The 24996-nt window shown below is 41.3% G+C and overlaps 1 protein-coding gene across 2 annotated transcripts in view; it reads right to left on the bottom strand.

The window, feature by feature from the left end:
* The window catches only part of slc7a14a (solute carrier family 7 member 14a), a 31375-nt gene extending 12983 nt beyond the window's left edge, over positions 1–18392 (bottom strand). The window contains exons 1-3 of one of the 2 annotated variants that reach the window (XM_034144459.1): positions 18363–18392; positions 2306–2848; positions 1736–1972 (exon numbers count right to left, since the gene is read on the bottom strand). In XM_034144459.1, coding sequence (XP_034000350.1) covers positions 1736–1972; positions 2306–2612 — 544 coding nt within the window. In that variant the 5' untranslated portion in view covers positions 2613–2848; positions 18363–18392. Of the gene's footprint in view, positions 1–1735; positions 1973–2305; positions 2849–17941; positions 18037–18362 lie in introns of those variants that run through there. The other variant, XM_034144458.1, reaches the window with a different exon arrangement.
* Positions 18393–24996: the final 6604 nt, after the last annotated feature.

The raw sequence follows: 24996 nt of genomic DNA, 5'->3' as shown, positions 1-24996 counted from the left end.
CTATTTAACATAACTCTGCTAAGTCTTTATAAATACACACACACAGGTGGCCAAACAGAAACTAACGAGACATATTTTGAGTTATATTTCCCTTACTTTCCTGCAGTTAGGAGTAACAGCCGTTTATCTCCAGCAGGAAAAGGAAAACGTGAACTTTCCATTATGGATGGGAACAGCTGGCCATGCTGCTTACCATGTGACTAATACCTCTGCTGTGTCAGTGTCCGACAGGAAGCGGCTGTCAGGGTGGGGTCACACAGAGAGACACCCCTGGCACACACATCAGCTCTAGTGTAACACCACAGAGGCAGGCAGTCCCCTCATGGTACGTTTACAACCTGGAAAACTATGTTCCATGAATCATTTAGAAATACAAGATGCTCCGTCCTCTATTTCTCTACATAATGACACAATTTCCGAGATAAGAATCAAAACATTGTTTGGACGCTCCGTGGTAATATTCTGATACGGTTTGGATGATTTCCCAGATAATGTTGCAATCACTTTTTCCAAAACAGGACATCAAGCCACTGTCATGCAAACTGTGTCCAGTGATACAGATAACAGTGTGCTTCTGTTACATGTTGAGAAGGCAATTTATGACAGAAAACAAACATTACTGCAAGAATAAAGAATGACAGCAAAGATATTAAATCTGTTTCTTTGGTTCAAACGGTTTGTAACGCAGCCCAGGAGGACTCAGGTTCAAGCCAATACGAAGGTGATATTTAAAGACAGAATCTAAGATGAAGCTTTGATGAAAGACGGGGAGTAAAAGGCATACTTTTCGCTTAGATTTCGATTGGGTGAATGTCTGTTTTTGAAGCAATCACTGCTTGACAGTAGACAGTTGGCTGATAAATAATAAGCTGTAGATAAAAAGTGGAAGATAATGACGTGAAAGGATTCACTTTTCTAGTGCAAACATCAAAATGTTTTTTGAGATCTTATTTGCATTTGTAAATAGAAAATAAAATAGCAAAAAGTAGAATTTGCTATTCCAAAGTCATTTTTTCCAAGCAAGAAACATTTCATTTTTTTTAAAGTTTATTATTAGTTTAACTCTGTTGTTTAGTATTAATTGACGCAAGTACTGTACACAAATTAAACATTACCTTTATCTAATATTCATCCAAATTCCTAAACTAAAATCAGAGGAAATCATATTTTTTCAACCTTAAAGGTCACCTATTATGCAAAATCCACTTTTCATGTCTTTTATACATCAACATGTGTCCCCTCTGTGTAAAGAGATTCTGAAAGTTTCAGGAAAAAAGATTCTCTCACTTTTTGTCCTGATCCATTTCTAAAAAAACCTGTCTGAAAATGAGCTGATCAGATTTTGGCCACTTTATGATGTCATAACGATGTTTTGGCTTGTGTAACCATTAGCCAATCACCAACCAAGGTAACCCCCCCCCCCACCTTATCACCTGAATCTCCTCCTAGAGCACCATTGTGTTCTTTTTACCCAAATATCTCTCAGAGGGGCGTGGGGAGGGGCTCCTTATTTTCATCTAAAGCAACAGACAGAGAATCAGCACTTTTGAAACAGGGCTGAAACAGAGGAGATTATGGGATGCTACAATGATCTGTTTGGTGTTTGGAGCCAAACACTTCAGAGACATGTTTTGTATATCTCTGAGACCTATAATATATTGATGAAAAACAGTATACTAGGGGACCTTTAATGGCAAACTAAAGCTGTTGCCGGCACACATCCTTCCTCACTCACCTAAGCCGTTGAGCGTTCCGATGTGTGTGATCATAAAGTTGCTGATAGTGTGATTGGCCAGTGAGTCCGCCATGCTGCTGAGAGCCGACGCCCCCGCGGCCGTGCCGATCAGATACTCCAGGATCAAGTTCCAGCCGATGAAAAACGCCACGCACTCGCCCACCGTCACGTAGCTGTAGGTGTAGGCCGATCCTGTGGTCTTAGGCACGCGCACGCCAAACTCTGCATAACACACTCCTGTGGGACGGAGGAGAACACAGACACACACATCAGTGAAAGGACTGCATTATCATCCAATTGAAAGATGTTGGATTATAGATAGGAGACGATACTGTAGGTAGTACTAAAACATCCCCTGAGTGCCTTTTACATTATAGCTTTGCCCTAATAATGTATTTGCCCATGATCGTATTGCAGGCTCTTAATATAAATCATATCAGTCTAATTGTGATAAAAACGGCAGTAACCTTAATGCTTTGTGTGTGCGTGTGCGTGTGCGTGTGCGTGTGTGTGTGTGTGTGTGCGCAAAAGAGAGACAGCAGAAAAAAGTTGCAATGTGCATTTTCTCACCCGACAGTATGGAGGCCACAGCGGCGATAATGAAGGACACAATGACCCCCGGACCGGCCATCTCCTTGGCGACCAGTCCAGAGACCACGTACATCCCCGTCCCCACGCAGCTGCCCACGCCCAGCGACACCAGGTCCACGGTGGATAAGACCCGGGCCAGTTTGGTCCCATGAGCGCCTGTGCCCGTCGTGGCTGAATCCAACATGGACTCCACCGGTTTGGTCCTCAGGACGCGGGACGTGAAGGTGTTCCACGTGGAGCGCCATTGTACCCTCCGAGGGTCTAGCTTCACTAACAGACTGCTCATAGTGAGAGCTCAAGGTCAAGGGTCAGAGTCAAAGGGAAGAAGAGCAGGAAGTTCTTTGATACTCTTCTCTTAAGTTCACTGTTTCCTTGGACGCACTGTGGAAAAAGAATATTCCTTTTCCAAATGATGGTATATTCAAAAGAAGGATCTGTTGTGTTGCTGCCCTTGCCTCTTGTCTCTTTTCCAGGTTTAGTGAAATGCCATCGTAGTTGTTCCCCACATGGTGAGAAAGCTATCTGAAAAACAAAGGGAAAATGATTTATCGTTTCAGCATTTCACAGCACATTGCCTCATATTATTGTTCACACCATGCTTACTTTCATGCACGCCAAGACACAGGAGCCCAACAGAGGAGACATATTTTCCCACAAATGAAGCGTAACTAACTAGGAAGCAACTAATTAGCAGTGCTCTGCCTGCAGCCCTGTTGCTATAGTAGCCAAGCTCATTAGAGATGACAATGGATGCTAAACCTTTTTTCTTGTTTCTAAGTGTGAGAAGGGGCTTTACCTGTACTCATATGTCTACTTAACCTCCCTCCAATGTAGAAATGAAAGAAAGGGCTTTCAGGATTTAATTTAATTCTACTGCTTGGTGGCATTATATTCAGAATAATTGTCCCGGTTCATTTTAGGCTCCCTTTACGAATGCATACATGTAGTTCAGTAATACTTTACATGATAACATATTTAAGATACTTGCAATTTACCTGAGTTTATGTGTTTTGTACTCCTGTCTACCTTTACTCATTACATTTAAAGGGGACCTATCATGCAAAATGCACTTTTGTACGTCTTTTATACATGAATATGTGTCCCCGGTGTTCCAGGGAACTCACCAAGTGTCAGAAAACACAACCCTCTCTATTTTCCTCCATACCCAAATCTCTAAAAAAGGGGCTGCAACGGATCTGATAAAAACTGATCCAGATTTGAACACTGTCCTGACGTCAGGACGGTGGCGCTACGGCTATTGGGCCAACTCCACCAATCAGGAGGAGACAGCCACGGCCATTGCCGTTCGAAAGCGCTGGAGACGCTGTAGTACATATGCCAGGCCTGTAGATGGTGCTGAATCTGCTCAGAGCTAAACATTGTCAAATTGAGCAAAATGAGGCATGGCTAAAATGCATGATCTGTTTGGTATTTTGAAAAAAAAAAAGTATAAATATGCCTTATATAGGTATGGTCCTACACTATATTATTCAAATATAGCATGATAGGTCCACTTTAAGATTGTACATTTAAAACGTAACCCTGTAAAATACAGGTTACAAAACAGTCATATCTGTATTTGTCAAATAAAATGAAAATAAATTATCAGCCAAAGAAGTCAGAAATCTAAAAAAATGACCCACCAGTTTGTCTATGCCATAATTAAAATATATAATATAACAAACTAAAATGAGATGATGCTCACAGGGTCCGTTATTCTATATAATGATACATTTTTTGTTTTTTAATAATTTTTGTACATAAAACAACCAAACTTATTTTTTGACCGCATGACTTTTACTTGAAAATGTCTGAGAAATAAAAATAGTTTGTATAATTATACTGCAGCTACAATGCAAAAGCCACTAAACTGTGCTTGGTTGTTTTAAATATTTTCAACATCATATTGAATCAACCAATGGAAAAGGCTCTGTGTTAAACATATGTGCAGCAGCACAACATACCACAGGAACATGGAGCTGAATGGGATTCTAGGCAGGCAGTAAATCAATTCATAACTGAAGCTCTTTTGTGTAGAATAATTGCGACAATTATGTATAATGTTTTCGAACTACTTCAAACCGCAGAGGCTATAAAATACTTTACTACAGCTTTTGAACAGAGCCTCTGATGTCATATGAGTAACTGCTGTTGAAAGGACAGCTATAATTGTCATCAAATGTAGTCTCTCTTTCGTTCTCTCACTCAACATCAGCGAACTAACAATCACCATTCATCCACTTTGAACAACAGGCGCAAGTTACTGAACAAACACACACTCACACACAGTGCACTCACACTGCCTCTCGGCTCTAATATGAGCCACTCAAATAATGGCTGCAATTACCCAGCTGTTTAACCAGAGAGCGCCGGGGCTGCTATTGTCGCTGCACTTAGTGCGAGAACGAGTGTGTGCAGAGGTAGAAAAAGCTCTAAAGGTGATTTCATGTGTGTGTGATGGTGAGTGTGGGGTGGAGCGGGGGCTATTAAACCATCACAAGCTCACCTGCATCCTGATTATACTGCAATAAAAATGTGATTTCACTCTTTACCCTGACTCAAAAGTGAGTGAGTGAGTATGGAACTGTCCCACAAACACAAGTGCAGCCATTTTAGTGTTAATAATTCCACATTCTTCTCCTGTTTTCACTCGTGGTCAAAACTTCAGGCTGCAAATAAAGAGTATTTGCACATTTTTTCCAATAAAACGTGTTACAAGATCTTTTGAATTATTTTGTCTGGTCGCACTTTGACCTTCACTAAGAGGACCAGTTCTCATAAAGGTACATTTCAGCTTATTTGTGTAGTTCAGAAATCAGAATCAGAATCAGAAACAGGTTTATTACCAGGTAGGTTTAGACGTACGAGGAATGACTTGATGTCATGGTGCATAAAAACAAGAATTAAAAACACAGGTAGAAAAAATATAAAAAATTATAAAAAATATACTCAAATATAACAGTATTTACATTGCAATGGAATGGAATAGAAGGAATGAAATATGGAATAAAAATCAGCAGTAATGCAAAATATTGTTGTGTATTATGTGCATTAATGTAATGCATAGAGTCTGCGTTGTGGCTGAGGTAAAGTGTCAGTGGGGGGGCCCAGCAGATGACGTTATGGCAATACTGAGACAGGAGTACCGTCACAGGAGCAAAGCAAAGTACTGCTGATGACGGGGGTAAGAGAAAATTGTATTTGAACCACCTAAAATAAATCTTGCCTTCAGACAGCCCCGTCGCTATCTCTCTTCAAAGCCACCGGACACCTTTGACAAAAACAGGAAGATCACAGGTTTGCTGATCTCCTGCTGCCTCGGTCTGTGGCTGCAGTTGGTCTGTGTTGTTGTGTGAGCTTTGTGTTTCAAAGGGTGAGTTTGGATTCACTAAAGGAACAAAGTAACAGTCCACAATGAAGTACAAACAATGGCAGCCATACTGTACTGTAGGTAATACACTGACTAAGGACAAGTGCCTGTTACAAACCCACTTCAAAAAACTGCGCTATTCCCTTTAACGGCCTATTGTGTTTCATATTGCAATTAAGTGGCCTGAAAACACGACTGAACAATTTGCACTAGTAAGAGCGTGCTTCTCTTCAATTTAGCAACAACAATTATATCATGCTGTATACGAGTTAATACCATACAAAATGAAATTAGGCTTTTTAGTTCATTTACCCTATGACTAACATTGTATGTGTGTGTGTGTGTGTGTGTGTGTGTGTGAAATGGCCAGACAGCCCTTAACAGCTATAATTGGAGACTCTGATACCTTTGCACGTATCCAATCACAATCAGCTAAACTGGAAAAAAAGAGTGTCCATTGGGAACAAAATACGTACACACACACACACACACACACACACACACACACACACACACACACACACACACACACACACACACACACACACACACACACACACACACACACACACACACACACACACACACACACACACACACACACACACACACACACACACACACACACACACACACACACACACACACACACACACACACACACACACACACTTTCATGATTCAATATCACAAGCTTGTTTTTCTCAACATCTGTGACATTTTAATGGTCTCCTTCTAGTTTCATTGACCACCACCGGCCCTGTGCTGGTGGAGCTATTTGAACAGTCGTAGATCAACAACACGATCTGCACAAAGCGTGGTGGCAGCAGGTGTTCCATCAGCGCTGGCGGACTTCACTTCACTAACACAGTCCTCCAGGGGATAAAGGTTAGTCTAAGAGCATTTAACCTTTATAGAACCAAGGCTTATGTGACTTCTAGAAAATAAGGTTTTCACTCTAAACTCTACAATTAAACTAAACAAGGAATGATTAAATAGAATTAAATATTAAATCACTAACAACAAACAAAACATCTGTTTGCCTGTACATTGCACAGGGCTCGGCCACATTTGGGTTTGAGTTAGAAACTACTGAAAAGAGCTAACCACGGGCCCCAAACAGGACCCCATGATGTTAGGAGGTCAGTGTCACAGTGGTCAGGAGTGGATCAAATGCAGCGCGGAGCTTCAGCAATCTGAACTGATGCTAACCTCTTAATCCACCAAGGCCATGTGGTTTCCGATCCGGTGCAGATAAAGACCCAGGTACATACCCAGGCATCACTTCATTTACTTAGTCAAAATAGTACAGGAATCACATGATGTTATGTTATCAAGTTTAAATGTGTATACTTTTCTATTCATATAATTAAAGCATGAGATGTGTGTAAGGTATGTGCTCTCTAGCTTTCAGTAACATTGCAGTGGCTGATGCAGACAGCCTTTTAATTATACTTTGACATTTTGGAAAATATCCTTTGCTCTCTTGCCAAGAAATAGATTAGAAGATCAATAGCACTTTGGATCTGGAGCCAGGAGGCGAATAGCTTAGCTTAGCATAAAGACTGAAGGCAGGGGGAAACCTGGCTCTGTCCAAAGTAGATTCTTGTCATTAAAGTGAGGTTATCCAAGGTAAAACTGGGTTCTTTATTACATTACATTACATGTCACTTTTTAGACGCTTTTATCTAAAGCGACTTACATACTCAATACTGTGGACAATCCCCACAGGAGCAATTTGGGGTGATGTGTCTTGCCCAGGGACACAACGACATGCTGACTGCAGTGGGGTTTGAACCTGTGACCCCCTGATCCGAACACCAACGCACAACCCACACGCCTCCTTTATTGTGCTTGCAGTTTGTTCCTGCCTCAAGTCGTTATGCTAAGCTAGGCTAAGCACCTTGTGTCTTCAGCTCCATACGGTGCAAATGAGAGTGGTATCAATCTCTTCATCTAACCCTCAGCAATGAAGCAAATATTTCCCAAAAAGTCAAACTATTTCTTCAAGCTACATTTCTTTGCAACATTTGCATCATAGTGCTCAGTGATAATCTTCTGAGCACAGAATAAAGTGCCAGAGGCGACGTTAGCTACTGAATTATTTAACATAGTGTGGGCGAAGGCAATACATTTTATATTTAAAACGTAGCCATGGAAATAACTGTAATTCTCTTTCACACAGCAACACACAGCAAAATAAAGACAAGACGTGTTAGAGAAAGATTTGGAAGAATTATATAATCTGTTGTCATCAATGTCATCTTGTCAGTGTGCGCAATAAACTTCTGGTGTGTTTAACAGCAGCTTTGTTTCACACGGACAAGCAGTGTAATAGAATTTCGAACAAGTCTTTTCTCCAATATACTTAAAAATCACACATCATGTGCTCTGCCAGAGTGCTGCAGTTTAAAGATCAATAGTTGAATCCCTGTCATCATAATCACCTCTAGCGTCTTAGCATTAGCGTTTCCTCTCCAGATAACAGGGCTGTCAGAGCATCCATCATGGAGTTTAATCAGCCGTGACTAAGCCCGTCTGTGTGTCCGCACCGCCTGGGTCTGAATTACTGGATGAAAAACCTGATTGAGCTCTCACTGCCTTTACAGTAAGAGCTGCATTGCCTTAATAAGGCTGAGAGCTCTTCTGATTCACTCAAACCCAACCTGGCAACAGGCTTGCGTTGCTCAAGCTCCCATAAACAATAACTCTGGCAAACAGCCCTGTACTCATGGTCGACAGACAGAACAGGAAGTAGCCGTCATCGTCCTTCAGAAATCCAGGAGTCAGGGAAATATTTCTCACTACTGAAATTTGTATTTATTTTTTTCCCAAGTCTTTGGTTTTAGTGCATATAAGCAAATGTTGGCATGCTAATATGCTAAACTTAAGATTACATTGTGTAACATTGAGTGTTATACATGCTTAAAAATCAGCATTTTAGCACTTACATTATCAGAAAATGTGCATGTTGACAATTTTGTACGTTTGCCTGTCTGGCAGTAAAGAACAATGTTACACAACCAGCCCACTATACTGTGTATAACAGGGGTGCCCACACGTTTTCAGCTTGGGAGCTACTTTTAAAAGCCCAAATGATCTACCTACAGGGCCGCCCCTGCCCAATCTGTGTAGCGAGCGCGGGGGGGGTGCTAGTGGACTAAACGGCGGATAAACTGTGGCGCGCTTACAATAATTGTGCCGCATAAGCGCATAATAGCGCCGCATTTGCGCTTCAGATGAGGAGGTGAGGCCCCCTCATAGCTGCATGAACCCGTATGGCGCAATACAACTCAGACTGGCTTACCTGTACGTCAATGGATGGATGATAGGCTAACTTTAAAAAAATTAATTAAAAAAGAAAAATATATATATTTTTTTTCTTTTCAATGCCATGCGATCTACCCACACTACCTTTGCGATCGACCGGTCGATCGCGATCTACGTATTGGGCACCCCTGGTGTATAATATATGTGTGCTTGAAGATAGACAGATAGCTGGATATACAGGCGGTGCAATGTGTAAAAAATGAAAAGTGAATGTGCATAATTCATGTGTGTGTGCACAGCTCTACTTCAGTGCCTCAAGATTTATGAGGCCGTCCTCTGTGGAGTGTTATACAGGATTGCTTAGAGCAACATACAGTCTGCAGTCAATCAATTAATATCCATCACGGCTACTCCCTTAGACCTTATTGGTATATATAGTACGGCCCTGTAAGAAAGGAATTTGATTTGTAATATTGTTTGCTTTTAAATACAGTATTATTGTGTAAACTTTAAAGAAACGACTTGTCTTTGTGTAAACAAATATTCAAATGTCATGTCTTTAAAAGCAACGGCAAACCATGAAATTACTAGAGAAGTCTTACGGATATGGTATGAGCAGTAATATCTGGATATTAAGTGGATACATGGAGACTGATTTTCCTTCGCTTGGCTGACTTTGGTGACTGCCTGGTTGACTGGCTCGCTTTATCCGACAGGCTTAATGAATCTGATTCTTCATTTACACAAAAGAGAAAAATAGCCTCTCTCTCATCAGTAACACATGAACTATCCCTGTCTCTGTATGCTGTTCAGAAGCAGATGTTCTATGAATAATGTCATGTTCTCATCAGTTTCACTGAGATGGCTGCCTGACTGTCATTTACTGATATAGTCTTTGTTTGATTAACTCATGTCAAACTGTACATGTTCAAGCTAATTTGGGAGGCAAAGACTAATCTAAGAGGTAATGCAAGGTACCAAACGACACAGGAAAGGCCACTAGTAGAATACAGAATACACAAACAGAAACCAATGTATGACATGAGATAATGCTGTTACACTGTGTCGTATAATAGGTGTAAAAGATTAAGTAAACCAACAGATCATGATGGTTAAAAATCCCCTTTCATGCTGTTAAATACTCAAATAAATCCTTATCTACCACTCCCCCTTCCTCCTGGCTGTACTGGCTTATTAATTGAATTGAACACAAGCAAAACAACAGAGAAGAATCCAATGAGACTGTTCACTGGTCTTTGAACATGGAATACATCAAAACAGCCATTACACAGGCCAGATATTCAGTATGCCAAGAGATAAAAAACATAAGAAGAAAATTGTCCTACAAAATGTTTATTTGGTATAAACAAATTAATGACTGCTGACACTATCCAGCATACTTTTTTAATATGTTAGCATTTAGAGTCATTTGTTGATCCACACTGTTGGAACTGGTAAAAGGCAAAACTCAAATGTCCCTCTGCTTCACTCGCTTGGCGGTCTGACTGGTTGACTCAACATATCTGGCTCATGTCTGGCTTTTTAATTATTCTCACATTTTTACCATAAGGCTCAAGCCTGTTCATGTGTACTCTAGATGTGTTGCATAATGCTTAAGAATTTAGAAGACACAGAGAAGAAATATTGCAGTTGTCTCTCAGTTTAAGGTGTATCATTCCTTTCGGTCAAAATGTTCCAAGATGGATGGAAAGTGTTGGCGCAGGTGCCAGGCTGCAGACAAATAGCTCTGCGAGACTGACCTTTCAGCCCGGTTCACTGACAGTTTGGCCGGCCCCATCCACATCTATCTTCCCCTAATGCCACACAGTGAGCCTGGAGCTTTGAGCACACTGGCTCTGGCTCCAGACTGCAAGATAAATAAAAACAACAGAGTCACTGCCTGTGGCTCCTGGCTAACCATCCGTACAGATGATGCCTCTGTCTGAGGGCCCTGAAGCTCTAAAAAGTAACAGGGTCGTTTCACACTCAGAGAATAAACTCCAACTAACTTGATGTGCAAGTTTAAACCTTGACTGCAGAGACAGAGTTTAATAGGAGACTTAAAACCTGCCCTAAAACTGGCTCTTTGATACGCTGACTAATCATTAAGGAGCTCCAATAACAGTGGTAGAATTTAATGAGGTACATTTACTGAAGTAGTTACAATCTTAAGGTACTTGTATATTCATGTTATGCTTCAAATACTTCTACTTAACAACATTTAGGAAGAAAATATTGTTCTGTTCACTACAAATACAAATTGACATGTAATTATTTAATTAGTTTAAAATGTCCAGCAGTAGTATATAAAGGCACTAACATTAGCTCAGACTTTACTAGCAGTGATGACTACATTAATGCTGTTTTCATAATCCAGCAATTTAATATATACGATTTAGAAATGGGTCATTAGGCATTGTACTTTTGACTTGTGGAACTTCAATATTTTTTGATGCCAATACAAATACTTTTACTTGAGTAAGATTTTGAATGCAGGACTTGTAATAGTAGTAATAGAGTATTTTTAAAGATTAGTATTGCTGCTTTTACTTAAAGTGGACCTATTATGCCTTATTGGAAAAATATATTGTAGGGCCTATACCTATACAAAACATGTCTGTGAAGTTTTTTGCTTAAAATCCCAAACAGATCCCCCATTGTAGCCATGCCTCATACTGCTCATACCCCTCTATTCCAGCTGTTAGAGAAACGCGGATTTTGGGCCCTTAGCTTGAAAAAAAAAAAAAAGAGGAGGCGGAGCTAATGCCTGATCAGAATTCTACCGGAGATAAAGTTAAATTCTGCTGTGATAAAACGCCATTCTGTTCTAAACCACATCAAGGATTATTTCTGAAACAGCATGGAGCTCAAATGCTTTTTCTCTTACGGGTTTATCACAAGGTGAGTTCCTTTTTTTATTTCCTGCTTTTTAAAACACATGCTCTCTCCAGTACAGGTTAGCTCTGAGTGTTAGCGAGGCTTGCTAATGTAAACACAGACGAGATTACGTCCAAAACACATCAGGCATTGTTTCTGATAGCAACTTTCTGTGGGTCCGCCGCCGATTTGACGTCAGATCGGCAGCAAATCTGTAACCGCTCGTTGTACCCCCGTTTTTAAAAGATTTGGGTACGGAGGAAAAGAGAGAGGGTTTTATTTTCTGACGCTGCGTGAGTTCCCCGACACACCGGGGACACGTATTTATGTATAAAAGACATCAAAAAGTGCATTTTGCATGATAGGTCCCCTTTAAGTATAAAATATGAGTACTTCTTCCACCTCTTTCCAATACCATGAACTACTGGTGACAATTAGACATGATTTACTATTCTCTATGTACTTGTATGATGACAATAAATGCTTCTATTCTAATGGGAGGTAGGAAATATTGCCAGTGATTGCCAGAAGATATTTCCACCTCTGAGTTAATGTCTTCATTGATCTAATTTGTTAATGATCATAATTTCTGCGGCAGTGTTGTGCTTCTTTAATATCTGAGAAAGCTTTCCGTCTCGCATCAGGACATGAAAATATATCTGCGTGGTCTTTTGGATCGACCTGATAAAAATGCACCTGTCACAGACCATTAGATACAGTATCTATCTGTTTGCCGTCACTCTCGCTAACCTTGCCCCTCCCTCTCTGGTGTCTCTGGCCTGTTTATCAGTGTGTATCGCTTGCCAGGAAATGAATGTCATCCCTGCTGTGTTGACTGCTCGCTATGTTCAAACAGTCTTCTGACAATGGACGGTCCCTTTGTTTTATCGATCCCTCCATCACCTGTTACCCTCTCCACATCCTCAAGTGTATTTCCTCCCCTTCATTCTCTCACCGTCTGATTTCTATGTTTCTCTCCATCTCTTCTCAGAGTATGGCCTTGATGTGCTTCACACTCTACCAAAGCAACCAGATGTATATTCCTTGAACTCCAGTTTTTGTTTGGCAACCAGCTTTCCAATCCAACAACAACAACTTTGACTTCTTATATTTGCATCAACAGCCTGTTTTCTTATTTAGTTTGAAAATTAAAGGTGAGCTACCAAGAGTCATCTTGAAATGTATCAATGCAGACCGACTGTTGTAGGTCAATGAAGCCCTATTTATTTGATTAAAGCACTTTGTGAGAATTATTTGTGCGTATCTGTGCTGATATCAGAATCTTGTTCTTATTTTAAAAGGCATCTACAAAAGTTGTTAACATCAGATGTGGATCCAAATGTATATTTGTCCGGCAGTGGCTCAGTCAGTAGGGGCTTGGACTGTGAGCCGTAGGGTCGCTGGTTCAATTCCCTGACCGGACCTAAATATGGAGTGTGGACTGCTACTTGGAAAGGTCCCAGTTCACCTCCTGCCCTGCCGTGGTGCCCTTGAGCAAGGCACCGGACATCCCCCTTCACCCCCCACTCCCATTGCTCCCCGGGCGCTGTACAATAGCATGCTCACTGCTCCTAGTACTAGACTCCTGGTACTAGGATGGGTTAAATGCAGAGAACACATGTCACTGTGTGCTGTGTGCTCTGCATGTGTGACCATTAAAGAGGGGTTCATCCCTCCAATTCTATTCTATTTTGTGAAGTAAAGTCCATCAGAAAATATACTAAGTAAAGGTGTCATCCTAGCAGCCATTTTGGGGGAAAAGCTATTAAAAACTATTGTCACCATTCAAGTGTTTTTTTGTTCACTCTTCTCAAGAAAATACATTTTAGGGGGGTCCATTAGTTTATAAACATACAAGTGGAGCATAAAGGGATTCCAAGCATTAGTTTTGTCTCAAAGAAATAAAAAAAACAGAAATGTTTTATGAGCTTTTACTTCTCACATTGAACTCTTCAAGAAAAGACAATACCAGTGAAATAGTTTCTTCTCCTGTCACATTATTGACCAATGGTGTGTTCAGTGCAGTGTGAATTCATTTCAGCTGCTACCCACCCTGTGTACTGGTGCCTTGACAAACTAAATACATCATGCTGAAAACTACATGTCTGGAGGGTTATGGAGTGTTCGTCTGTTGGAGTTGAAGAGGGTTAAATATTGGGTTAGTTTTACACAACTTCTTGTAGCTGTCCTTTGTGAAGCTCCCAGTGAAATGAATGGGCGGAGACTTATTACGGGGATAATAGGGGAAAGCCTCAGAGACATGCCAATATTTCCATTCAATCCGATTTACAACTGGAACTTCTTTGTGCATCTGCTAAATGATTGACTGTTTGTCAATGCAACAGATTGTCACTATCTGCAATGTTATATTTTTTTTAAATGATGGGAGCCTATACAAACTCACTTTCCATTGAAGGTAAGAGAATCAACATGTTCCTTGTTAATCCTCCTTATCCTATCAATATAATGAAGTGAAGATTGGAGCATCGTGTCCAGAAACCGCTCAGAAGAACAAGAGATGGAGATAAAAAGCAACTCTACTGATACGCCAATAGGAAAGAAGCCACAGTCCCAAATTTATAACAGTGATCGGATTACATGATAATGATAATGATCAAGGCCGCCCACCTCCCACACACTGTCTGCTTTCCCCGTCTGTTGTACTCTTTTCTCTCTTTTTAGAGCCTGTTGAGCCAATCATCTAGGGGTGTGTGTGTGTGTGTGCTGCTGACTGAGACAAAGGAAGGGATGCAATGTGTGTGTGTGTGTGTGTGTGTGTGAGGTCCTTATTATAATAGCCTGTATGCGCAGGCAGGTTCACTGACGTCAGGGCTAAGCAGCAGTATCTGATGGAGAAAAGGGTGGTGGGGGCCATTCATAAATATGAAGGCTTAAAGGTCGTGTGTGTGTGTGTGTGTGTGTGTGTGTGTGTGTGTGTGTGTGTGTGTGTGTGTGTCTACCCTGCATGAGTCACATCTATATTTTTCCATAAGAGGGAACTGAGCACACAACTATATTAAGTATTTTTCTGTAATAAATAACAATATTTTATGATAAATTATTTAAAGGACTCATAACATTCATTCAGCATCCATTATCCCTAATAAGGATGAATGAGAATCCAGCAGCATTTCATAAGCCCTGCAGTGACACTCTCTTACTCTGTGTATTTTGAGCTTTTTGGTTAGGCTTAATTTTAACAGACAATATTTGTATAGTAAGGATGTATAAAAATAATGGTTAAAAGACAATGTGCCATTATAAAAAAGAGTAATAATTTAAATTCACTTTGGAAAATTATTATCAGAAATGTTAAAAGGCTTAATGGTATATTTTAGAATATTGTTCAGCTGTCTGCGTACATTTAATATGTTGGTTCACTCCTATCACAGCATTGTTTTTGGGCCATGGCAGGAATCTACATGCTACCTGCTCAGCACCAAACAGACAGACTGACTAACTGGTGAACATTGTGCAGTACTTAACTGCTAAAGAGGCAGATATTTCCCTCAGGAGTTGGAAGAGACTGAAAACAGAGCTAAAGGAGAATGAATATTGGATTTACATTCGTCAGGTGGACAGAAACACGATTGCTGAAAAACCGAAAGTCACTTTGGGTGCTTTGTAACCCGTTTCTACTTGTGCTCAATTCACCTTAAACGTGAACATGTGTCATTATTCTGTTATGATTACTAGAGAAAGTACAACTTTTTATGTTCTGCATGAAAAAAAAGTCTCAATACTCAAGATTGTATTCTTAGAGTGGGCCACATACCGAAACATAAGGGCTAGGTCACTCACTATGTGAGGTAAAATACCTCATATGTTAAGTTAAGTTATAAGTTAGCAAAACCAATCAAATGTACAGCCCACAGCCTACATCACAGCTTCCATTTACAGGGTTTCATTATTTTCTTTTTGGCGGCCCATCCCTTAAAACAGAAGTCTCAGATTGCTTCTCAGTCTTCCTTCACAGCCCTGTATTAAGGAGGGAAATAGGATGGGTATATTTAAAGATTGTTATGCAAATAACTTATTGGGTTTTTTTTTAGGAAATGTTTTCAACTTTGATTGTCCTAATTTATTGAAGAATTACACAATATGAATACTGTGTAATATAATTTAATATATATTCAAGAAGAACATTATTACTGAAGCACAAGTTTCAGGTGTGGGCTAGAGGTAAAGATAGCTGGGAACCTTTGCTGCACCTTGGCTTTCTCCCTTGCTGCCTATTATTTATTGACTATCTATATCGAGGAGGGCAATGCAGAACAAAATAATAATAATAAAAATAATGGGTCCTTTGTAGATCATTCAGACACTCCAGCAGACATTGAATAACCAAAATAACAACTCTCAAAAGGGAAAGTATTCACAAAAAACGTTACTATAATGTTATTTTGAAAATGATGTGTGCCCACTGTTACTGCTGAAGTGCCCTTGAGCAAGGAGCAAGTCACTGCACCCCAGGGTCCTCACATGGTGAAGCCCTTAATGTGACAGTCCTCTGATGTGAGACCTGGAGGTCTACAGGCTGTGTGTGTGTGTGTGTGTGTGTGTGTGTGTGTGTGTGTGTGTGTGTGTGTGTGTGTGTGTGTGTGTGTGTGTGTGTGTGTGTGTGTGTGTGTGTGTGTGTGTGTGTGTGTGTGTTATGCTGGTAGACAAACTGTAATTGCTAAATTGGTCAGTTACATAATCTTCTGTTCTTTTTATTGTTGTTGTTTTCAGCCTCCAGGTCATCATTACCATGTTTTACTACTTCCTGGTTGGCCTCCTTGATCTGGCTAGAACTGCAGAGGGCTCAGTTCAACTCTTCATTATAACGTATGTACAGCTTATGGAATTGCTGAGCAGTACAATATCACAGGATTTAGCTTTAAAAATACCACCCTTGTGTAGGCCTATTTACAAAACTCAAGCAGTGTTCATGTCCATACTAGATATTCTCTTTTAATATTACCTATACAAATATTGACCCAGCATCTGTCAGCCAAAGACCTTAATAGCCAATCATGCTCTAAAAAGTATAATTTTCCAATATAATTCTTTAAAAAACCTCCACAACTCTAGCATGAATTCGCAACCTCCAATTTAAAGTGAATGCGTTCAACAAAAAAAAATGTTTTGATTGATTTCTATGCACTCTCTAGGTTAGTAATAGGCACCTGTTGAGCGGTGACAGAGCCATCAAGCTCGAGCATATTAGCAAGCGTTGTGCTGATGACTGTTTTCAGCACCATGGACAGCACGTCCTCACAAAAAAGAATTAATAAGGGGGGGAAAAGAGAGACCTTATGGCAGATAGAGGAAGAGAGAGCTGGTCATGTCATTAGGGATTAGCCCAGTTCCACAGCTTGAGGCTTTCAGTGTCTGAGTGCTCTTGTTTTCACGTACGCAAACACACACAGATGCGTACAGAAGCACAGTATACTAAAACACTGTTTGTTTGATAGATAGATAGATAGATAGATAAGATAGATAGATAGATAGATAGATAGAGAGAGAGAGAGAGAGAGAGAGAGAGAGAGAGAGAGAGAGAGAGAGAGAGAGAGAGAGAGAGAGAGAGAGAGAGAGAGAGAGATGAGACAGAGTGTGTTTATTCAAGCTAAATAAAAGTCTATTGTTTTCTGTGTAAAGAAAAACACATGAATCTACTATTGTTCAAAATGTATATATAGACCCAATCATATTTTCCAAATGTGTTCATATAGATTCATGTTGTAGTTGCAGCTGATTTTGCCACACTGTACTGTATGTCGTCATGCCAATAAAGCTATTTGAATTTGAAGATAGATATAGATGGATAGATGGATAGATGGGATTTCCTCCATTCAGCCTTTTGCAAAAAACACGTGAATGTTAAGTATAGACTGTTTATCCTATGATAATTTATACTATATTACTATATATCCTTTAGAATATATTATTAGGACAGACAAGGCAACACAACTCTATACCTCTCCACTTCTAGAGCCTTGAACGTCTATCTCTCTCATCTCCAGTCCAACAACAACTTTCACCATCTTTGTTCCTCTCCTCTCCCTCGGACACACCTACACATACACCAAAAAAGCAATAACTGCTCATGCTCTCACCTGCAGAAACACTTTATTAAACGTCCCACCCTGTGTCAGTGGGTCCCAGCCGCCCCTCTGTCTCTTCCTGTACTCTGGTCGACCCTCCAAACGCAGCCTGCTGCAGCTCTTGTCCGCTGGGAGAAGCGACAACACCCGCCCTAAACTCTCCCTTTCCTTTCTCTTTTCTCACGCAAAGACGCCCATCGCTAAGGTGAGCTGCGCATACAGGAAGAGACCGACATTTCCGTCAACTCCGCGGACTCACTAAACCTCTACGAGGACGCTGCGTTATGCGCCATGTCACACAAAAAAAAAAACTGCACAAATGTAGACAACAAAAAGGGGGAGGAGGAGGTGAAGTGAGAGGGAGACACTGACAGTGATATGATGTAGTTTGAGATAACGATGGGATAGAGAAAAGTGGAGGAAAAACACTCACTGTGGCGGGATTAAAGGATGCCCATGTCGGATGCTGCAGTCGGTCACCAGCATCAGCATCTCCGGGCTGCGCGGTGCATCAGCGCGAGGGAGGGAGGCGGAGGAGAGGGAGGGTGAGGCCGATGATGTAAAAAGCTTTAAATCATTCAGGAGCCCGCTGCACGACATGTGACCGCCGACACGGTGTATTATTCACCCGGTTTGTTTCCTGTTCTGCCCTCGACCGAGGAGACACCGAGGTGACCGGACGTCGTTGTTCCAGTCCGCCCTCGTGAGCACTATGACACGAGGATTATCGCCACAATGTGCCCACTATATCCCTATTATGTTCTTTACGTCATGGTACATCATACTTACTTCGGACTTTATACTGAAGTTGTACTGGTTTAATTCAGTTTTTGTATCGCTTTATTTTTCCATGTTGTTTTACCCCTCTAACAATAAATTAAATAAAAGTGTGTCAATGGGTGATTCATTTTGTATAGGCTATTCTTATTTACTAAAAGTGTTTTTGATATCTATGCCATTTAGTCAAAGAACACAACAAACGTTTTTATTGTAAAGCATTAATTGAGCCAAATTGATATAAGGTAGGATTATTTGTATAAAGATTTTTAAAGGTTTATTATGTATTTGCTAAACAGTGATGGCACATATCCAATCACCCCCAGTTCACTTAATTGTTTGTTGTTAATACACACATGTGCATCTATGTCAAATACCTTGTGGTTTGTCTTCAGTCTCTTAAGCAAGGTGAGAGGTGAACCACAACACTCTTAACGTGTCACTTTAAGTGTTATTCTGCCACCTCACAATGTAATTTTCCTTGTAATTGCTTTACAGTGATACAGGAGATCAATATATGTGGCCCACAGAGAGCTGCAGATACAAATGATCCCCACCACTGCAAAGTTGATGGTATAGGTCACACTGTCAAAAATAATTACGTGAGCTTTAAACGACTATTGGACGTTTTCCAGGCATGTGACCTTTTCTATGGATTAAATTACTTTAGAGGGGCCTTTAAGCAACATTGGGGATTAATATCCTGTGAAGAAACGCTTCCCTACTGTCCAACATTCCTTTCCAAGGACAGAGGCAGTGAGAGTCACGTAAAGGCCTGCTGATGAATTATTAAACATGGTGTCTGATCAAATATTCAGCAGGTGGCTGTGTTATTTGCCATAGATAGTATTTATGCAGCTGAATTGCTTATAAATTGTGCGTGTGTGTGTGTGTGTGTTTGAAACCTCTTTCCTTCGTATGTCCATTGCAGCAGCACTGTTGCTCGTGGCAGCCATCTTGGTTGCTCTTGAGAAATTAAACAAATAAAATATGAGAAAGCAACCATCCACAACTAACGGGAGCCTATTCGAATGTCTCTTACAAAATCAATTGAACATGACTAAAACGCAGAATGAGGCATTAACTGACTTGTCACTAGGCCTCTTATCCGATCAGCAAGTATCAATCATAGCTTAGCAGCTGCCACAGCTTTGGATTTGTCCACATGCTGAAGTGGTGTGTGTGGCGCTGTAATAAGAGAAAAACACATCGTATAAAAGAAATTGGATGCTGGTGTCTTGTTTTGACAAAAACAGAAAAGCTAGCAAAAGTGTAAGGAATGGGTATTAAACAGTAAGTTTATCAGTTCCAATGTAAACTCCTATTGTTGTTAGCATCTCTGGCTAACTAGCTTACTATCTGCAGCAATAGAGCTCATACCCAGCTAGCTACATTATTTGGGGAAAAAGGTTGTGGTAAAAAAGTTGGGAGTAATGGTTTTGTAAATTCAGTTTACTAAATGTACTGCATTTTTCTTACACAAGGAAGGAATGTTAAATACAAATTCTGTTGTTAAATGCATAGGAAGATTGGAATTCTTGACAGACTGAGGGTTTGGAGGTAAGCAAATGGCTAATAGACAATTAATTCGTTAATTGAGTTTAACTAACATGATAATAATTCAATTTGTTGCAGCCGTAAACTATCAAGGAAGTTCAGTTTGTACGTTGAAAACACAAGTACACCTTTCACTTGTTACGCACTCTGTGTTACGCTGGCTTGTATGATACCATCATGGCTGCATCATTGTTTTTCCCAGCTCACACTCACCGCTTTCTCTTCCACCTCTAAATGTCAGCTTCCCCGCAGTCCAGCGGCTGTGTGAGTGTGGGAGTTTATGCGAGAGTGTGTGTGTGTGTGTCTGAGAGATGAGTCACTATCACTGTGCCCTAAGCAGAGAGACAACTATGAGACCTGAGGGACACTACCCATAATTCACCACTGTCTGATGAGGTCAATGGGCTACAGGGCAGGAGTGACCCATCATATCTGTCAGATCTGAACCTGCAAGAATACACACACACACATTGAGACACACACATACACACACCAACTCTCTCTGCTTCCTCATATGTCAGACTAGAGTGGGGTCAATACCTCTCCCACATGTGTAAATGAGGTTTAACCACAATGCACTGGCTCTTATCAGTTGATGGATGTGGTCTGTGTGCACATTTAGGGCATCTGAAAAAGACAATCTTCTGCTACACTTTTCCCTTTTGCAAGAATGAATGTAATAGATTTATTGAATATCACATTTCCAGTCTGTAACTAACCTACCTGCTCATACATTATGATAATAAATGCTTCATATTCACACACTATCAAAACTCTATATCCAGCTCGATAGTCTCTCCTCCATCCACGTCAGCCTCCTCGGCGCCGCTCTAACAGGCATTTATTATTCAACACATTCTCCAGAAGAAGCCTCCCTCCATTTCTGCTACTCTCTCTGACACATGGGTGGTAGAGGTGGATGAAGAGGGAAGAACAAAGGAGAGAGGGTGGGCTGCAACAGACGTCCCAAAATATTTGAAACAGTCCTGAATCCCGAATCCTGTCTGTCCCAACATTTGACCAAACCCAAGTTTTTATATTAGCCTAATCAATTATTTGATTAAAGGTGGGGTAGGTAAGTTTGAGAAACCGGCTCGAGATACACTTTTTGTTATATTCCATGGAATGCTCTTAACATCCCGATAGCAATGAATATCTTAAGTGCTTTGACAAAAAATCCATAACAAAAAGTCATCTGTGGAAGCCGTAGTACTGTAAAAAGCACGACCAATCATCTGAGCCGGCCCGGCTAAAATAACTGGATGGCCTACCTGCCTGTCAGCCTTCCATCTGTGCACAAACTTATCTCGTGCCCTCATTGGTCATGTGCGCGTTCGTGTGTGTTGGAGGAGGGGCTCTGTAAGGAAGTCTGAAGGAAGTGGCAGATTCTAGCGCACTCAAACTGGTTTCTACATTCATACCCTACCTTTAAGATGGGCACACTGTTATGTCAGTAGCCCAAACAAATGATGGTTGTTGTAATGGTTTTTAGCCTCTTCGTGCAGTGCAAATAGATAAAACTATAGTGGCGACTTGACATTGTTGAATTTCTATGTTTACAAAAGGAAATTAAACTGCAGCTTTGATGGAGCAGTGTCGAATCCTTACTACACGTACCAGGAGTAGTTGGGATGGAAATACCCAGTATATAAAGGGGGCAATACATACAAAAAGAGAGTGTGTTGGCAAACAGGGAAAGATTGAGCAGGATATTGTTGGTGTTTTTTCTATTTTGAACAGATTAATTGTGTAGCCACTTTAAGGACAATCCGGAAAGAAATGGACTCTTTCTTTCTTGGAATTCGTTCTATAGAGGCAGCAGTGGCTCAGTCTGTAGGGACTTGGTCTTGGAACCGAAGGGTCGCCGGTTCACGTCCCGGGGGCCTCTCATATGACGCACACCTGCACACTTGCTAGCCTGTTCCACTCTTTGTTTTCCGAATGCCAGGAAGTATTCTTGACTCGCTTCTGAAGCAAGTGACTCGGAGGACATGTGCTACCAAGCAAGTACTCGAGATTGAGAAACACCCCCAGTGAGCTGGTAGCTGGAGAGGTGCCAGTTCACCTCCAAGGCCACTGCCGAGGTGCCCTTGAGCAAGGCACCTAACCTTGAAACTGCTCCCTTGGCGCCGGGTACCTGGCAGCCTCTCTGCTCTGTCACCTCTCCTACTGTATCTGCACATGGTTGTGTGTGTGCATGTATATCCTCTGTGTTTGTGCATGTATATCCTCCCCTGTGTGTGTAATGTGTGTAAACACAACAGAGTGGGGAAAGACATTTCCCTGTAAGGGATTAATAAAGTGTATCTTCTTCTTTTTCTATACTCTGCTGGACTTGATTTAGAAAATGATATACTACATCAACAAGTAGTGTTAAAGATATTCAATCAATTATTAGCAAATGTACAAATAAAGGCCCAGGCACACCAGGCAGATATCGGCCGTCTTCGGTTGTCTGGCGACAAAGCGTGCCCTGTCGCCCAAAGTCAATTTGGTGTGTCCCGAACCCTCGGCCGTGACACGCCTTACTTGGCCTTTCACGGTCGACACATGGCCGATTCAACATGTTGAATCGGCCATTTGTCGGACACAAGCTATCGGGCCAAGAAACCACTCTGACCAGCTGTTCAGCTAGCAAATGAGAAGCGAAACGGAAGTGAGGGACGTAAACAAACGATTTAAGAAGGCACAGGACAGCAGCTAAACCCCAGCAGGTGATACTTAAAGACATCAAACATAGCCCTTAAATGTCCTCTCTTACCTCCCACACATAGCAGGGACATCTCTGATATCGGCGGGAGCGTCCCCGGCTGTCCTCTGCTGAGAGCTCCGTGATTTGTTTGGTCAAGTCCGGTTTTTCATCTCATCGGTTTATTTGTCAGTATAAAGTTGCAGGATTAGTCTCAAGTACCTCAACATTGTCCTTAAGTACAGTGTCTAAGTAAATGAGATACTGTCTACTGCTGTTCATTTACCTATTGTGAGTCGCCTCGGATAAAAGCATCACATGGAAATGTAAATCTAGCAAGAAGTGGCCATTATTACATTACATACATTACTACATTGCTGACTCAATAAACTACACACCCGCCAGAACACTGCGATCATCAGATGCAGGTCTATTAACTGTGATTTTATAGTATGTCTGCACTTTATGTGCTCATTTCATCATTCATGTATTTTTATATTCTAAAACATGTTTCCGATGGACGAGAGTGAAAATGGAACGCACACGCTATTTGTTTGTATATCAGTCTGTTCTTCTTCTCTGTCTTCCGGTTGTTGCCTCTTTTGAATGACAAATACACACTACCGCCGCCTGCTGGTAAGGAGAGTTATTGCCACTCACGCATGCGCAGTTCGTACGTGCTCGGCTGAAGTCTTTGCGGTGTTTTCCAGTGCGACACACGGCCAAGACGCAGGAGAACTCGCCGATGCAACAGTCGATGTCGGTGTCGGCGAGTTCTCTGGTGACTGCCTGGTGTGTCAGGGCCTTTAGAGACCACTTGCTATTTCCAGAAAAGCATTGGAAACATGTTTTTGAAAATGAGTTATTGTGGGCCCAATGATTCACTCTGGGTTAGTGTGAATCATTGGCACAAAATGATCATGGCCATGTTTTCGTTAGTATATCATTATTGGAAACTAAAAACAGTTGTGTTTTCATTAGAATGAGCTCTTCATATCTATATAATGTGTGGAGGTCACCATATTGGTTCTCTGACACCCTTGGAAATGGAGGGGTAAGCGGCAGGATTCTTTAAATGTTAAACTTGAATTTAGGTTAAATATCAAAAGATCTAACGATACATTGGAATGGTCCTCTAAACATTGTGTTTTCCAGTGTGCTGTGCAGCTACCCATCTCAATTGATAGCTAACAGAAACCTTGTGAAGCCTGCACAGTTACAGTTTGACATAGGCTTGACACAGAGATGCTCACACTGCTAATTGGCAGTGCTGTGACTTAAAGCCACGTTTTCTGGCGTGTCTTTGAGGCACCATGGGTCGCATCCCGTGATCCTTTGCAGCTCTTTTAAAGTCAGCCATTCCCACAGGTGTTCGCTCCAGGCATTGGATCGTTAGCCTCAGCTCAGCAGCTGCTCACACACAAACAGGCCTAATAAACAGCTTCTGCACAACAGCAGGAACAGGCAAACAAGTCTGAACAGCTGGTCCCAAACCAGCCTGATAGTGTGTGTAAGTGTGTGTGCGTGTGAATGTGTATCGATTGGTGATTGTGTGTGTATGAGTGTGTTTATATGGGGAGTATTTGTTTCAGAGGTGATTAACAGCATGCTCTACTACAACCTCAGGAGAGAGAGAGCTGCATCAGTGCATTTAGACAAATGGGTCCCTGGATGGACGTAATTCAGCCAAGAGGAAACTGCAGAGCCTGATGACTCCTTAAAAAGTATAAAAGCTGGAGAAGGGAAGATGGAGGGATGATGAAAAGGAGGATAAAACTACAATAAAACTTAAATTAGCATGAGAGCACCTTAAAATCGCTTAACTTCAGATCTGACGCCACACACACACACACACACACACACACACACACACACACACACACACACACACACACACACACACACACACACACACACACACACACACACACACACACACACACACACACACACACACACACACACACACACACACACACACACACACACACACACACACACACACACACACACACACACACACACACACACACACACACACACA

This window comes from Trematomus bernacchii, unplaced genomic scaffold, assembly GCF_902827165.1.
Source record: "Trematomus bernacchii unplaced genomic scaffold, fTreBer1.1, whole genome shotgun sequence".
NCBI classification, from domain to species: Eukaryota; Metazoa; Chordata; class Actinopteri; order Perciformes; family Nototheniidae; genus Trematomus; species Trematomus bernacchii.
The sequence above is the reverse complement of the archived record's forward strand: the minus strand, read 5'-3'. Positions and strand labels throughout refer to the sequence as shown.